This window comes from Nannobrachium achirus, assembly GCF_963921795.1.
Source record: "Nannobrachium achirus genome assembly, chromosome: 8".
In the NCBI taxonomy this organism is placed as follows: domain Eukaryota; kingdom Metazoa; phylum Chordata; class Actinopteri; order Myctophiformes; family Myctophidae; genus Nannobrachium; species Nannobrachium achirus.
This window is the reverse complement of record NC_137817.1, coordinates 27,392,633-27,411,089: the sequence shown is the minus strand read 5'-3', so window position 1 is coordinate 27,411,089 and position 18,457 is coordinate 27,392,633. Positions and strand designations below refer to the sequence as shown.

The following is an 18,457-nucleotide window of genomic DNA, read 5'->3' as shown; positions in this document are numbered from 1 at the left end:
CCAGGGTTAGGGTTAGGGTGCACAACATGGAACCATTCTCTCTCAGTTAAATGAAACACTGAGAAATGTACTGTGTACTTGGTGTACCTGCCCTGTTGATAAACTTGCATGATCAGCAAACATTTCTTGGGTAAATAAAGGTGCAATAGCACGTTGCTGTCGGGCAGAAACCTCATATCTCCATATTTCTACTTTGTTTTTTCCCTGCGAATTAGCGCGTCATACTATCGTTTCATACAAAAGTAGACTAGCAAAAATAGCTGATCTAAGAGCTCCCAACACATTGTGATGCGTTTATTATTATTTATTTTTTTCTGTATTTTATTTTTGGAATCGTTTTGGACATATGAGGTTTCCACACGACAGCTTAGAATAAAAAAAATCCCTAAATTGGCTTCCGCCAGGAGGTGACGTATGGTAATGCTCCCTGGGCTCCACAGGGAGATAAAAAGAATGATATGAAACGTGTTCTATTGGGAACCGTGTCCAACATAAATCATGCAGCAGAGCAAATAGAGCAGATAACTCACCTTTCACTTTGTTTTTTGTCGCAGCCACTGTTAGCATTAGGGGGAAAGGAAAGGAAACACCAGGTTAGAATTGGGGGAAGGAGAGGAAACACCAGGTAGCAGAGTGTTAATGTTTTTACACTTTCACACAAGTCCTTACATAGCAGGGTACAGGGTATGACTGAGTGTCACTCACACAAAATGTCAATATGGAAAAAATTTTGAGCTTCCACATTGTGATTAAAGGAATTAACCCACAAAGATATGTTTTGGGATTCTCTGCCTTTATTGGATAGTACAGTGGAAGAGTGTCAGGAAACAGTTAGAGACAGAATTGAACGCAGAAAAGGTTGTCGGCCTCTGAAAACTAAACCTCGATTCACTGCAATAATAGAGCCTATGTGGTATGCACCTTAAATCACTACTAGGCCATTGGCATCCCAACCCACATAGTTTTAACAATTCACAAAAGATGGCCTTATAATGGACAGATCCATATTGGCTACTTTTGTATACTCTTAAATTAACACTCTGTTGAGGTGTGGCCTATACAGTACTTACAGTATGTTTCAGTGGCTTTCTCAATCTCTATTTCCCTCACATGTAGCAAAAGAGAACAAAACCATATTTTCACTCCCACCAGGGTTCCAATTAACAGTAATGGGTAATGTATTAGTCCTTTCCCCCTACCTTAGAGAAAGTCTACTCCTGAAGAACCTTCAGTACAGTACCGTATGTGGCTGAACAACAGTGATTTTGATTCAGTTGCCTCGCTTGCTAAAATGTAGACATACAGTATTCAACAACTTATTATTGGCACCATTGGTTCTATTAAGCTGAATGCAGATGTGGCTGAGGTACATAAAGATATTCTTTTGTTTTACTACAAGCACATTTAAAGTTGAACGTTAAATGTGAGTTACAAATGAATGACTTGAGAAACCATACATGTCAGCATGGCATGCTGTAGTGTTTTACAACATTTTCTAGTTATCACTGTGCTCTGAAAGCAACACACCAGAAATAGTGATTCCACTCACTCTCATTGTATTGCAAAACACAGGTCTCAAAATCACACTTTTAGCACATAAACACTAACAAAGCAGATCCTGCCAAAAGATATAAAAAAAATAGTCCAGGTTTACTTTTTTGTTTTTGTTTTACCTACTGATGTAATTGTCATCACTCACATTGCACTGATGTTGGTAAGCTATCAATTTCTGTTCCCCTAACACAGTCATTTAACTTTAAAGCAAATGTGTACTAGGACTTGTTTTTGGTGTTTTTGTTTAGTGAGAGAAGTAGCAGGATTCCCAGACGGCCTATCCACTCAGCTACGGTGTTGGCAAAGTCAGACACCACGATAAGACTTCCCTTTCTGTAAACTGGAAATGTTTGCCAGCAATTGGCAAGCATATCAATGTATTTCATCATAACACTGACATTCCTAAGAGGACCTTCACTGAAAATAAATATTGGTACACATAAAATACTTTGCTGCTGCATGCATATCAATATGTTTACAGGTTAAACAAAAGAACCTGTTTTATTTGTTGTGTGAACATGCACATATGTATTCAAATTACTTGCATACAAATAGCTTACTTGAATAATCTAAATCCTTTGTTATGGTAAATCGCACACTGCCTCAGAATCTTTCATGTATTATATATTCCTATATTCTTCAAAATGTAAATTAATATTTCTGAAAAATAATTCTCTTAACATTTAGAGAAGTGTTATTCTCTTCGGTGCAGAGACAATGACTTGAGAGATAATGCCTGATTCACATGCATGTGAGTCATGCACCAAAAAATGCCGATCTACAAGCTCACAATGCGTCTTGCTGTGACGCATTGTGAGCTTGTGAGCTTAATGTGAGCTTGAAGATCCACTATTTTTGTGTGTGACACCCACACAGTATACATCAAGCCTAACTATGTGCACTCAGAGAATATTTGTTGAAGCTTTTAAACCTTGCTGGGATTTATTCTGAATAGTGCTAACCGTTCTGAACCAGGAAACTCACACCTCTTGTGATTTGTCATTGAAAAGCTTTAGTCTGGCATTTTAATAGCTATATTTCAGTGTTCCAGACATTTAATTTAATGTGAGGTGATCTTCAGGCTTTTACAAAGGCTGAAAATGTAGCGGAGCAGTATTACTGTAACTTTGAAAAGCACAATGACATGTTTTCAAATTAATAATACCGTATGCAACTGTAAAATGCAGCAATTCTTAGGGAAATAACCAGCACTGTAGGGAAATTGTACTTGTACCATAAATGATATGAGTAGTAGAATGTAGTTCTGTTGGGTGAGGCTAAATCTCGTATTCAATTCCCTTTAAATCTGGGACAGTAGAAAATCAGTGGTAGCTATCTAATGTAATGTACTGTATGTAGAATATGCTTGAGCATGAATCTAGTGTTAAAACCTTTACAAATTATGCAAAAAGTAGGAACTAAATGTCTGGCTACGGTAAATAGCCGCCCGGGGGCAAATAGCCACGGGGCACCAAATACACGCCAGGGGTCTGAAACCGTTTTGCGCATTGACCGCCATTCAAATGGACGTAAATAAGTATCGCAAATCGATTCAAATCGACTGTGCGCATTGAACTCTTGATGAACAGACTAGAGGAGGTACTTCCTTGGCCTATAGTCAAGTGGTATACCATAAATCTGGCACTGATCGGTCCGGTAATTTAGATTAGTTAGATTAGTCATGGACAGTCGCGGACCACCCGTCACTTTCGGTATCTTCGAGTGGACCCCACCTGTTCAGATGGGTGGGCCACAAACGCTTTCGAGATATTCAAGTGGGCCCTGGTCCAGAAAAGGTTGGGAACCACTGCTTTAGGCGGTTGATTACCTGTGGCTGTGTCACGCGAGGCTCTCAGGCTCTCTGGTGTGTTTGAACAGAGTCCATTCATTTTGCTGTCAGAGCTATTTCTGAAGCGGAGCTGCAGGCCCAAGAAGAAGCAGAAGGACCAGGTCCCTATGGTGATTAGTTTAACCAACCACTGAGAGGTTTGTCCTCTAACACACCGGGAGCCTGGCCTCTGTCCATCCGCTGAGCGCAACAGGGGGTCAAAACATTCCCTCTTCCAGTGTCACACAACAACCGCCCACGGGATGAAGAGGCCACAAGTAAACCCCATGTCTGGGAACCACTTCATCACAGTCACACGCATGCATGCACGCACTCACACACGCAGTGGTGGACATTTACTTGAGTAATGTACTTTTTGTGAGTATCTGTACTTCACTTGATTATTTTATTGTTTTATTTTCACTGTGCATTTCAAAGACACATATTGTACTTTCGACTCTACTACCGGTACATTTCTAGGAAGGGTTATGAATGAACCACTTAAGCCCTATTTCAAATACAGTGAAAATAGCAGATCTATAAACTCATGACGCGTAGTGATGTGACCTGTTGTGAGCTTGTAGATCTGCTATTTTTGCTATTGATATTTGTTCTGGAAAATCCTTTGTCAAAAGTTTCATATAGCAGTGCATAGGGTATTAAAAATAAACTGCACTCTTAAATACTTTATAATTTTGCATACGCATGCACGCAGGCACACACACATTGTTTCTAATTTTTATTAGAATCTGTAACTACTGTATGAGCAAATCAACTCACTCATTTGGAGATTCATTAGTGAGGATGGGTTCAATCAGGGTTGAATCGTTCAATCAGTTGTTGAACAGCCTTTAATGTATCACATTGGTACTACTCCCACACCTGTCAGACAGTTCTGTGAATAGCAGTGGTGGTAAAAGCTTTTTATTTTATTTTTACGTAAGTAAAAGTATCAATACTGCAATGTAGAAATAGTATACAAGTAAAAGTCCGGAATTGCTCATTTACTTAAGTACAAAAAATCAGCTAATTTCAAATGGCCTAAATATAAATGTATGTGGGTAATGTATGTTTTGTAATAATAATCCAAATCTACAAAGTAACCAGAAATTTAAGTTGTCAAATAATTATAGTGGAGTAAAAGTATAAAATGTGCCTCTGAGGTGTAGTGGAGTAGAAGTAAAACTACTGAAAACCAGTAAGACTCCCTATTATCGCCACAAATAGGGCAAAAATGTGTTTTTCCAAAATCTTCCTGATCCATGTTGATGACATGAGTGTAGACATACTGTGTGGTGATTTTCGTGATTTTAGGGCAAAATCTGTAGGAGCAGTGTCCAAAAATGTGTTTTTAAAAATCGGCCTGAAGGTGGCGCTATATGGGACAGATTCATGTTGATGGGATGAGTGTAGACATACTGTGTAGCGATGTGCGTGATTTTAGGGCAAAAACTGTAGGAGCAGTGTCCAAAAATGTGTTTTAAAAATCGGCCTGAAGGTGGCGCTAGAAGAGGGCCATGTGAGAAATGAGGGGTGGGGTCTCCGCGTTGCCTTGGTGGACGAATAGGTACCGGCCCCGGCTCTCCCGGACGCTCCTAGCCCGAGTTACGGCATTTTATGTGAGCTGCAGTGGAGGGGGTCCTCCACTGGGGGCGCCACCACTTTTGCATCCGTTCTGGAGCACCAGGAGTGGGTGGTCCCCAGGAAATCCCTGTGAGCAGCCCCGTTGGGGTGGTCATTTTTGCACATTTGGTCATTTTTTATACCTGGGGGTCCCCCAGGTCCCTGGAGCTCCGGGGGTCCTTGGAGGTTGTAGTTTGGCAGGTAAGGAGTGTGTGTGCAAAATTTGGCATGGATGGGGGCAACGGTTGTGGAGATATGAGCAGGGCAAAAGTGTGACGTGTGACGTGTGACAGACAGACGGACGGACGGACAGCCGGTGGAGGTTTTGATAGTAAATGCGACCTACGGTCGCAATTAGAAAAGGTTAAAATATCTCAAAACTGTACTTACTGTAAGTACAGTACTTGAGTAAATGTACTTAGTTACTTCATACCACTGGTTTTTGATGGGGTTCAAAGTACTGTATAAGCAGGGGCCAACAACGCACCCAGCTCTATGGGGAAGTGGTTCTCAAACTTGAGAATTTCAAGGACCCCATGCATAACTCTGAGTGTACAAAATAAATGGACAGCATCTCGTTCCATTCTCACAGTTACAAACCTCTAAGGGTCCATTTGGAACCCCCTCAAGCATGGGTGTCGCACCAAATTCTGGGCCCTGGGTACAAGGATCCACTGCGGGACCCCATGAATGTTCTTCATAGGGGGAGGGGGTTTAAGCCATTTAGACAGGGAATGCATTATTATGCATTATTTTGTGCTTTAGCTATTGAAAAATAGCAGATATACAAGCTCACAGCACGGCACCGAGTGTCGTGCAGCGAGCTCAATGTATCCTTGAAGCTAATCTTTCCAGTGAAAAGATGACTTCTAAAGTAATAAATAAAATCAACCAACAAACTCGTTTCCTACAGAGGATCGCCCCAATGGTCAATTTCAACACACTGAAGACCATAGCTGGTGCAATAATCCAGCCCCTCTTTGACTACGGAGTCCACGTATGGTATCGTGACGCCCCACAAGCCCTGAAAACTAAACTCCAAACAGCCCAAAATAAACTAATTAGGGTCCTACCTTCCCTATCAGACTCACCTCACTGCTACTCACCAGTTAAGAGTGGGGTGGCTCAGAGTAGATGACAGAGTACAGCAACTTGCAATGGGCCTGGTGTAGGCCTACAAGATACACTACACCACTATGATACCCAAGTACCTGTCAAAATACTTTATAAACATTAAGGATGTCCATAATTACAACACCAGAGGCAGCGCCACAGATCACTTTCAACCCAGAGTCAAAACCAACAAAGGGTCAAACTCTTTTTTCTGCTATACCACCAAAATGTGGAAAGCCTTACCGAAGGTCATAAAGGAGTGTGGATCACTAGAATCCTTTAAAATTGCCCTGAAAAACCACTTACAGGCAGCAGCCGTTCGCAACTGGTAAAAAAACTAACCTAGCCCAACCCTACCCTCCCCTGCCCCTTTCTTTGTATATACTGTTTGTTTAGACTTACTGTTTTCTTTTTTGTTTTTCTTTACATATCTACTGCATAGTACTGTGTTCTATTTGTCTGACATTCAATGTTATATGAGATACTTCAATGGTTTCCAGTGGAAATAAGCTTAGTCTTTTCATGGATCTCCTTTTAGTAGACCTTGTACCAGTGAACTGTACCGTCATGAAACTGTACCTTTTCCTATGCAAACTTCTAATAAAGCCTTCAATCAATCAATCAAAGCTTGTAGGTCTGCTATTTTTGAAAAATCGTTAAAGTTTGTGCAAGTCTTTGAATATTTCAAATGCTTCTAAGGTTTTTTGAAAAACCTATGTCAGTGGTGCTCAAACATTTTCATGTGAAGGACCCAAAAATGATATGTATTTGGCCACGGACCCCCATCTCAAAATATTTAGTTCCAGGGACCCCCCAGAAGAAAAATTTGAATTACAAATGTTCGCTTCAAAAAATAACAGATCTACAGTACAAGCTTGTAGCGCAGCACAGAGCTTGTATATCTGCTATTTTTCAATAGGTAAAGTATAAAGTAATTAAGGCCCCTCCACCTTGTAGTAACTCAGTCCCACTCCCCCCCTGTGATGCCCTCAAGGAACCCTGAGGGTCCCTAAACCCCACTTTGAGAACCAAAGTGAGGGATAGGGCTAAAATTCATTTAGCCGCTAAATGAATAATCCAGATAAAAGAGTCAACTCTCCAACAAAGACCAGTAACTCCCACTGGACCAACTCAAGACTTTTTCCGTTGCTCCTTCTGGCATGCACAAAATCAGACACTTTTTTGTGCACTCTGCTCTCATCGAAACACTACAAGTTAAACAAGTTTTCTGGTACAATCTGAAGGGTAGCATAACAGTCTCCTGACTGCGCCACAATCAAATTCCAACTTCAATTTTCTCATTGTGTTTCTTCTATGTTCCAATCGAGGTACCTCATGTAAGAAACCCCAGTGAATGTCCCTTTCCAGTTAGGTCAAAAAGAAGCATGGGAGGACAGGCAACAGTGATTGAGAAAACTTGATCTCATGTGGTGGAAGATAAATAAGACCCCGGAGGAATTTATAGTGAAACTGAAAGCCATGTGTCTGTAAGTACATGACCGTGGAGAGTTTAACTACAAGATAGATAGCATGTTTCAAGATGCAAAACATACAGTACAGTAGGATAAAGTATGATATACATATCACTATCTTTCAAGTCTTTTGATGTATGTCTTTTTTCTCTTTTGCTCTGGATAAATCATAATATTGTGATAAATGCTGGAAAACATATTTAAAAGATCCACTCCACCAAAAATCTTCTGTATTATATTGTTTTGTGGTTTAACTCAGGGCACACTAACAGAGAATGCTTATGTAGTGTGATGTCATATGCAACCAATCTCATCAAAGCATATAACACCCGGTGTACAGACGTGCATGCATGTGTCAGATTTGTCATGCCATTCCGACTGACTATGAATGACTTCCAAATTTTGCAGGCATATAGCAAACACATTAACCACACCAGACAAAACATGGTTTTCGGTGGAAGGATGGGCTTTTAAATCATTATTGTGTGGTTAAAAAAATATATAATATCTCTGTTAGGGGTTTGAAAAGCTAACAAATGAATCGTAATTACCTTGAAATGTTTTTTTCTGTCCATGTTGGAGTATCAAATACCATTAAATGTCAGCAACTCTAGTACTGTAAGTTACTTTTGTAACATTGTGCCTCAATAAGTAAATTGACCACTTAAGTCCCATTTTATACTTTGTCTACAACAGTGTCATGTGGCATAAATAGCTGATCTAGAGAGTCTTAGAGTTTCCCAAGCTACGCTTATTTTTTTCTTTTCTCCTTGTTCGTTCATAAGCCTGACTTTCCGGGGGGAAAAGCAATTTAACAATGTTCTGCCCTTGGTCCTATGGCATCTGAAACAGTCCGTGATTGGGATGGGTAGGGTCTTTGATAAGCCTGCAAGCTTTGCTGACACAATCCATCGTGTAATGTCCTGAATGGAGAGAAGTGAAGAAAAAAGGAATGTCCGGATTGTCCGCACCCGATAAACTGCTCTCCTGTCTTTTTTTTTTATTTGAACCAAAAGTGAACAACGCTTCGCCCGGCAGGGCTTCATTAAGCTTCCCTCCTGAATGGAGATATATTTGTTATGTATTCATGCCTGATGGCAGGGACACCAAGAGAAACGACTTCCTTACAATATATAAAATATTATATACAATCATGCTTGACATGGTAATTACAAGCTATTTAATACATTAACTATGTTGTGTTCTGTGCCGATTCAATTACATGCGGTATATTAGTCTATCGTCACTGTCAGGAAGAAACCTCGTATCCCCAAGTTTCACATTTGTAATTTTTATTTATTTATTATTTTTTTTGTAAAGTAAAGCCCCGATTCATCATAAAAGACTGTCGCACAAATCTAGTGAAAATAGCAGATCAGCTATATTTCACAATTTTAAATCATTTTTAAAATGATGAATACAAAACTAAGGTTTTGGACATACAGGGTTTCCACCCGACAACAACGCTATATTATATGGACATGAACATCTCCGTTAAAAGCGATTTTGTAGCGAGCGCCTTTATTCTTCCCTCTACTCTGAATCAAACGTCCTTGTGTCACAGAAAATTGCATGACATTAAATGTGCCTGCACCAGTGACTGGTACAAGCACTGTGCATGCAGATGAGGGCCAGACTCCCTGCTTTAGGCAATCCAGGATTCAACCTTCCTAAGTCTTTATCTGCCAGCTCCCAGGAGAATGGCCTTTTGCACGTAACCACTCCTCCTCTTCACCTCTGGCTTCAGTCAGGCATGATGACGACAACATCAGACCTCATATCTTCATTGTCCACACAAGGGAAATGACTATCCCCCGCAGCTCTGAGCCTACTTCTGTGTTGTATTAAATATTTCCTAATTAGTCCCATTTCTGTATCTATTCCAGTGATTCTCATCCCTTTTCATTTCTAGGACCCTCAATTTGATATGCATTAGGCCATGGACACCGATTTGATATTTTCTTTTTAATAAAATGGTTATTATTAGACATGATTTGGTTTTCATGAGGTCTTTCATTTGGTACAAAATGTATCTACTTTCTATGTGCCTTAGGTAGCCTACAGTATAGAGTTAATAGTAAAACTCTGACCAAAATAGCCATTCTTGAACGTTTTCAAGTTGTATTTACATATACTGGTGAAGATTAACTCTCAGTAATTCAATAATAACTATCAATAAAATATTGAAGACGGAGGTTACTATACTGTTGCAGAAATTACATTCCACCACCCTCTTTGTGGTGATCAGGTAAAAAGTTCCACTAAAGCTTACTGAATGAACTCGTTGGGGTCCATTAACATTCAAAGTACATCTTAAGATTGTTTGAAGCTATCTCAGGGGAGATGTGATGAAAGCAGCAGTGGAGAGTTTATATCTGCGAAGTACAGTATATCGCTGTGTTACATTTCCGATCTATTAAAGCAATTAGTGGGATAAGAGATTACAGTATATTGTGACAACATAGATACAGTGGTGATTAATCCTGTTTGGCCTACATCTGTACATGTCCTTAGATGTAACTAAGCCCTGTATCCTGGCGGATGTCCAAAGAGCCAGCAATATGTTGTGATTCTGGATAGTGGGGGGAAGTTAGGAGGTGAAAGGAATTGCCTCTGTCCCAGGGACGTGCTGGGCCCCTGATTCAGCCCGGGAAAAGAATTGGAGAGGCCCTCGATGCGCGCTATAGAGAGAGATATAGTAGCTGCTGCTACTCAAAGATTTGCCATTTCAGATCATGACAAGTGACAAGCCAGTGGGCCAATTACATTAGTTATATTTCGTCGTTGTCGGGTGGAAACCTTGTATGTCCAAAACCGTTTGTTTTGTATTTATCATTTAAAAAATGATTTAAACTAGTGAAAACAGCAGATCTACAAGCACACAACGCCTCGCGGTGCGAGGCGTTGTGTGCTTGTGGATCGGCTGTTTTCACTACTTTTGTGAAAACAGTTAAATTTTTACTTTTGTGCAAACAGTTTAATTTTTTCCTAATGGCCGGCTTGGACCGGCCGGAATTTTGAACCGGCCGTTCGGGAGTTGTCCCGCTTTTCCCAATGGCCAGCACGTCCCTGCTCTGTCCTTATTTTGTGTGCGGAGGATTCCAAGCTGCAGCGTGCAGATAATGCGGCTCTCTATGAGCAAAAGTACATGTCACATCTAATGAATAAAATCTTTCTCTCTGAGCAAAATTAGTTTCGACACTATTTATGGAAATTGTGTTGGGTGAAGTTGAACGCATAATTGAATGAACTGTTAGGTCAAGATTCTGCACTTTGATTCGTCACCGGTCTGTCATGTCAGACTTATATTCAACAGCTGCCACTGAGGCATTAAACAGATGAAAACGGGGGGAGAACTGGAGTCGAAATTCTGATGGTCATTATGTGCCGGAAACTGGTAAGCGCAGGCTTTCATGTGTGACTAACCCTTCTACTAATGTAATTCATATAAATGCTCTGTGGCAATACTAAGGCTAGTGCCATGTCATCCATATACTGTAGTATACACAGCCCCATGCAAGACACATGCACGCGTGCACAGACACAGACACGCGTTACGACACCTGCAAACCCTTTGTCATTCTCCTGGCATATCAGTCCTTATCTTTCAAAACACACTCACAGTTGTGTTCTATGTTCCAGTGATGGAATTCTAAAGAAGGTCAACCTCTGGAGAGTACTTTGGGACACAAAGATAATCCAATTTGATGAATCTGTTCACATTCTGAAAGTGTCATGTGTGAGCCTTTTAGAGGCACACACTTCCTACTTCATGTGAAAAAGCTGCTTCATAAATCATCCCCGTTTGCCAACACTGTTGTGATTAAAAAGGAAAGGAGTTGAAATTAGCTGAGAATGATCTGTATTGTAACAATGAAATGGGCCTTGAAATAAAAAATAAACCTGTTTAGTGTCAAATTCAAATTTGGCAATATAAAAATGTGGCACAGTACAGTATTATTGTAGGTGAAAGGTTGATAAGATTTTTCCTACAAGGCAAATATAATAACAGTACAACAGCAATGGAGAAGAGGAATAATACATTGTATTTACAAGATGTAATATCTGGATATATTTGCAATATCTATACTATAATTTTGCGAATGTCTGTCTGTCTGAGTGTCTGTCTGAAACCGCGTTTCTCCTCAGTGGCTGGAGCAATTGATCTGAAATCGCATCACCATCAGCATATGAACACACCTGACATAACTGTGAAGCCCGTTTGTCACTTTCACAAATCGTATGCTGTATAATTGCATTTTTATGGTGTATCTATATCTATTTAGCCTACAGTACCTTTTGTGACCACACATGTTAAGGGAGGGGCGCTGTTGTTCAGGCCATGCACAATCACACACAAACCCACACACACACACACACACACACACACACGCACACGGGGGGGGGGGGGGGGGGGGGGAGTGTGTGTGTGTGCAGGCGGGCAGGCGGGCGGGCGGGGGGGTGGTGGTTCTGGCCCTGTTACAGATGTTGTCCAAAATCATGCAGATCGGTACACAGTATCTCTGTAGCCGTTAAATGGAACGGGTATTTCTTACATTGATGCTCCTACATATTAGCATGCAAGCACCAGTTAAAGTTACTTTCCATCCCTCATATACTGTGTGCACAGTGCACATCCCATAATCCACACACTGCACATCATTTCGGAGCTCATATCTTTGAACGGGTAAGGGCTAGTTTGTAATAATGTTACAAATATTGCATGAATATTTTGTAGGCACTGTGCCTAACAATGCCTACAATGCCTAAAATATTCGCTGTATGAAGGTTTCATTGAGACATAATGATACCCACAAGTTCAGTATGTGCACACGTTGGTCATCCAAGCCCCACCCAGCATGTCAAAAACCAGCCCAACTCTAAGCTCCTAAACATTTCAGGCTCCCTTCCCAGAGCTCCTGCCAGATTTGTTGAAGGTTTTGACCAAAAATGTGGTCCCAATTTGTAAATGTGGTCGAGCAGCAATCTATTGACTTTCATTTCTTATCTTGTAGCTTGTATTTTCCTGCACCAGTGCTAAAATGGATGTGTGTGTGTACTGTAACTTTTTTGTGAACTAGTTACAAAACTGAAAAGGTTTTACTGGCTTTAGCTGCCGTACCCTGCCGTGTCTGTGTGAAGTATTTATTTGATAGACAATAGATGGCGAGCCAGGCAGATGTGCCACAGAGAAGAACTGTCTTGTTATTAAACAATTCCCCTTATGCATCAGTAGGGGCAGATTATCACACAATGCTGTTTTAAGGGGCAGGTAAAAGTCTATCAGTTCTAGCTGTTGTACACAGCAGTAAACTTTCAGGAAGATATACTGACCCCCTGTGAAGCATGTAAATGCTTTGATTTTCATATTGTAATATTTTGTGGTGTTTAAATGAGGCAGCAGCAAGCTGTGTCTAATGTAATGATTCTGTGTCCAGCTGCTTTTAGAAATAGTCATTAAATGCAATTTTGGGTAAAAATATTTCCTGCTGAGTGGCATTAAGGAGAGAAAGTATTTGCCTTGACAAAACAGCCTTTACGTGTTTCAGTCTCATGGCTACTGAATGGGCATCCTATATCCTATCAAATTGGCTAATGGAAGGGCGGACCTATTACTCAGACATAAGCATAATTATATAGTCACGACTCAGACATAACCCCATCATATGCCCATATAGGGGCATATACTAATGACATCAGGGATCTCCATATACAGGTATATTGGTCGGTGTGACGTACAGGTGAGGGCTGCAATTGCGGCTTGAACCTCAGGGACAATGGTCACAAAAGTAGGCCACCTTTTACCATGTATTAACATTGTTTTACCAAACTGTTGGTGTGCGATAGTCATTTCATGGTCAACAGTATACAGTAGTATAAACTAGAAAAGTGCAGATCCCCACCAGGACAGGTTTCCTGGCTGTGGTGTGATCTGTTATAGCACCACCATGAGGCAGAATAAAAAAAGATAGCGTGACAGTATTTCCTTGGCCTTGTGGGTATGTGCATGCAAAGTTCCACAGCAATCAGAAGTTGTGTTCATTGTTTGGGCATTATGTGCAAAACAGGCTACTCCTGCAAACTTTGGAAGCCAATCGTAGCCATTCGGAATGGAATATGAGAAATCTGACACAGAAACGTCTTGGTCACATGACTACAGAGATAATGTGTACTGATTTGCATGAGGTTTGGACAACATCTTTGGGAGTGGTAACAGAACATTTTTTGGAGGTTCATCTTTGGCTTCTTAGTTTCATGCCGATCAGTCCAGCGGTGCCCGAGATGAGCTGTTTACAGACTGACAGACAGACTGACAGATGAAAACATTATCCCTTGCCTAACCCTAAATTATGTCAGTTCAGGGTGTGAATATGAAAGGAGAGAGGTGAGATTGTGACCACATATTATACAGTATGTGTACTGTGTGTGTGGATGAGATGTCTGCAGAGTCAGACACACTGTTCTGTACTGTGTCAGATTTATGAAATACTTGAAAATGTCAGCTGAAAATAACTGTTCTAGTTTGACTCCCTTGTTACCATGCAATCCAATGTGATGAAACATCAACTACACAATTTGAAATGTGGTCTGACAAGCAGAAAATGTTGTGATATTTATTGATATTGGAGGAAGGTGTTCTATGGTTATTATGCGATTTATATTTCATCAATACTCCCAATAACAATGTAATATTTTACAAAAGGTTCTCTTCATCACCTCCAACCCCATCATAATGAAAACTAAGCAGAGCCCCCAAGAGAGATAAACAGGGATTCTCATTATGATTATTACTAGATTTCGAGAGCGAGAGCGAGAGAGGGAGAGAGAGAGAAAATACTATGCATTGATCATTGATTTAGTCTTGTTAGAGGCAATATGCATGACTTATTACATTGTACATTTGCCGGTGCAATTAATTACAAAACTAGAAAGGTGTGCTCAGCGGTGATGGGTAAAGTTCCTGTTCTCCTGCACTGCAGAGACCAGAGGTTTGAATTATCTGCGGTGCCTTCGGCTTGGCCTTGGCCGGCCGTCCATACGAGCTCAACTGGCTGCGTTCACGGCACAGTAGGCCTGTCACAATTATTACCTGTCACAATTATTACATAATGTTGATAAATGTTCATACATTTTCGAAAAATAGTGGAAATAGCCGATCTACAAACTCACAGCGCGTTAGCGACTTTTTTCTCTGCTGTTCTAGCCTGTGTAAGGAATAGATGTCATCAGATGTATTGGTAGGCAGAGAGCTCATGTCTGGGAGACTATAGGGACAACAAAGTCAACGATCATGAATGCAGACACTTAAGTTAGTTGCGGCAATGACTTTGAGGAGAGTGTGTGTATGTTCCTGAAGCAATACCACCGTCACATTGTGCATGTCTTTAATTGGCTAGTCCCAGGCCACACTTATCCCAGAAACTGAATCGACAATTGCTCTGCGATTGTGCTCAGAAATATGACGCTGATCGCACACACACACACACACACACACACACACACACACACACACACACACACACACACACACACACACACACACACACACACACACACACACACACACACACACACACACACACACACACACACACACACACACACACACACACACACACACACACACACACACACACACACACACACACACACACACACACACACACACACACACACACACACACACACACACACACACACACACACACACACACACACACACACACACAATACTTTTCTATATGGCCATCTCTTGAAGTTCGCAGAGATGGCCATCTCTTGAAGTTCGCAGAGAGCAACATTGTATGTTATTTATTTATAAGGCCTTGTGTGGTAAACTACCTCTGTATCTATCCTCACCTTTAGATCTAAAAGTCACAGGACATTCAACACGCGCACAGGCGCACATTAGATATACCTGTCCACGTATGAACATTGAGCAAGGAAAGACTGCCTTTATGCACTATGCTCCACACAAATGGGAAAAGCTTCAGGATTCGCTCAAACTGTCTCGATTGGTTTCACTAGAGGCATTTAAAGTGATGCTTGAGGACACTCTACATAGGGAGTGTACCTGTTTTATGTAAAAACTGTTTATGTGTATCTCTGATGTTGTATGTTGTTGTATTTTGATTCTATTGTTTGTTGTTCTGTTCATTGCTGTATTGTTTTTATGTTGTAATCAGGGTGTCCTTGAAAAAGAGAGCTTGCTCTCAATGGGCTCCCCTGAATAAATAAAGGAAACAAACAAAACCTTTCTGACTTTTCCAAAGGGTAGGGAGAGGAGGGATACTGTCCAACACAAGTTCCCGGCCATCATTAAAGCAAAACAAGAGAGAAGTCATCAACAGAACCATCATACCTTGTCAACCCACACAGACATTACTTAGCACCCAGCGAGGAGCAAAGTAATGCTGTGTTTGTTTGAACAGGTGACCTGCTATGGCCTCAAGATAGTAGAAACTTTGCACACTTTGGAAGAGCAGACAGGTCCTCGTCTGTAACAAAACTTGAGAGCACAGCAATTTAATAGATCAGAGTTGTGTGCATGGCAACAGATGGGGGTCTAGCTGGCATCTCCTCATTATGGCGCCTCCTAGCCCTCCTCTCTCCCACTGCCACCTGTCCAGCAAGTCTAATGTTATTCTAGCACCTGGACAGGCCATCACAAGCTATCATCAAAGTTGTGCTCTGAGGGATAGTCTTTCCACAACATGTCACAGTGAATAGAGGCTGGAATTATATGCATAATGTCACGCAAAATGTATCTAAAAGTCAAAGATTGTTTTGTGCACAAGTTACATTCTGGTACCATTGGCTATAGAAAGAAGGTAGAATTTGTTTAAATACTTAAAGAAATGTAAAATTAAATTAATTATTTGTTTTACTGGAATTACGACAATGTTTTTGGTTGTTTATTTGTGTTAACCTTCTAGGGACACGGTGGCGCAGTCGGTAGTGCTGTCGCCTCACATCTAGAAGGTCCTGGGTTCGATTCCTGCCAGGGGACGTTGTGGGCGGCTGGGCGCTGGGGGCGTGTTCTCTCCTCTGCGACATCAGCACCCACACCCTAGGTGGGGTTGGCGAAAGGGCCTTTCTGTGTGGAGTTTGCATGTTCTCCACGTGTCTCCTAGGGTAGATACCCTCACAAAAACATGCAGTAATCCTGGTCTCTATAATGCCTCCCCCTGCCTGATACAAGGCACATGTTGGCACCTCGACAGTGTGTCAATTCGCGCCACATACCCACGGACCACTATCATCAACCTACTTGTGTGCTCTGCTGACACGCAAGTAGGGTGATGCACCCTACAAGTGCGACCTGATACAAGGTGCAAGTTGGCACCTCGACAAAGTGCAGTCTAGTTTTTATAGTGTTCCAGTTCCAATTTTGTCTGCTCATTTCTTTGTGTCATGACTTCCACTTGCACTTGTTTAATCTGTATCCTTCCTGTCTGAGTTCTTCTTCCTGATAGGATAACATTAGTATCCTGGACCTGAAAATGTATTTTACGTTAAAGAGCTGGAGAGACATGGTGTTACTGAACAAACACTCTATCACAGTGAGTGAGTGAGGGAGAACGAGTGCGAGTGCATTGGAGTACTAACAGAATATAGAGATATTTAACGCTTATCTTAAACTAGAAATACTGTTCCTATACTGTACTGTCAGTACAAAGTTTGTGGAGAACTTGACTGATATATAAAGAAATAATGAAGATAACATACGTGCCCACAATAAAGAAAATCGCTTACCCTACCTTTTAAGAGTTTTGTACATTGTTTGGGGGCTCACTTACATTATCCTCATGGCTCGCCAGCGGGCCCCGCCCCACAGGTTGGGGAACACTGGGCTAGATAGAAAAACACTCACAGCAGGTGGATCAAAAATAACTAGAAATACTGTTCCTACGAAACAGTGTGGGCTCGCATGGAACACCATGTATGGGCACAAATATCTACCCTTTGGCTGCTCCTCATTGGCTAAGGGCCCTGCCTTTGTACTGTCAGTCACTTTCTTTAGGAGAATAAAAGTATATAAAGTATATAACGTTTTGGTATTACATACTTGTCACGGTGTGGTTCCGAAGGTTTCGGACTCAAGTGCAGAACGAACAGTACAGGCAAACCAGAGAAGATGCAAGGCTGTTTATTGACAAACAAAGGCAATACAGGGAAAGGGGAAAACTATACTGGGAAAACTAAGGGGGAAGAGAAAGGTTCTGAGATACAAAGTACTCGAGGACTATAGCAAATACACAGGATTTAACAACTAAACAAAGACAGGGTAAACCATTACTTACGACAACGAACCGACAAAGAACAGAACACACAGGGGAGTATAAATACACAGGACAACTAGACACAGGTGAACTCAAAATACACTCAACACTGGGATTGGCTGGGGCATAACAGGACACAGGAGGAGAACATAACTAATCAAGGTAGGTGAGACAAGACAGGATACAACTACAGGGGCAGAACAGGAAACACTGGGTACCATCTACAAAATAAAATACAAAACCAAAAGACACAGTGTAACAGAAAATACAAGACTAGATACAGGAACAAACCAAAACAGCAACACGGTTTAAAGTCCAAAACTCAAATACTAAGGCAGCGCCTCAAAGTTCAAAACTAAAGTCCAGAACGTGACAAGAAGGCCTACAGCCGTGTGTGCAATAAACTAAGCGCAAGTGTCCACAGAGCAGCCAAAGCTTTCAGTCCACCTTGTCACATTGAAACCTTTGCAGTGTCCAGTGTATGTGTGTCTGTGTGGTTCCAGGGGCTGCGAGGAGTGTAGTGTACAGCACTAGAGGTTCGCGGCCCCTACGGGCCGCTCACATCTAGAGTCCACGCCCGCTTT

General features: G+C 41.3%; 1 protein-coding gene across 1 annotated transcript in view; it reads right to left on the bottom strand.

The window, feature by feature from the left end:
* Window positions 1-18,457, bottom strand: part of cadm2b (cell adhesion molecule 2b) — a gene marked incomplete at both ends in the record, with an annotated part of 202,725 nt that overhangs the window by 82,556 nt on the left and 101,712 nt on the right. Inside the window, one exon of the mRNA XM_080730898.1 lies at window positions 531-557. Coding sequence (XP_080587024.1) covers window positions 531-557 — 27 coding nt within the window. The remainder of the gene's footprint in view (window positions 1-530; window positions 558-18,457) is intronic.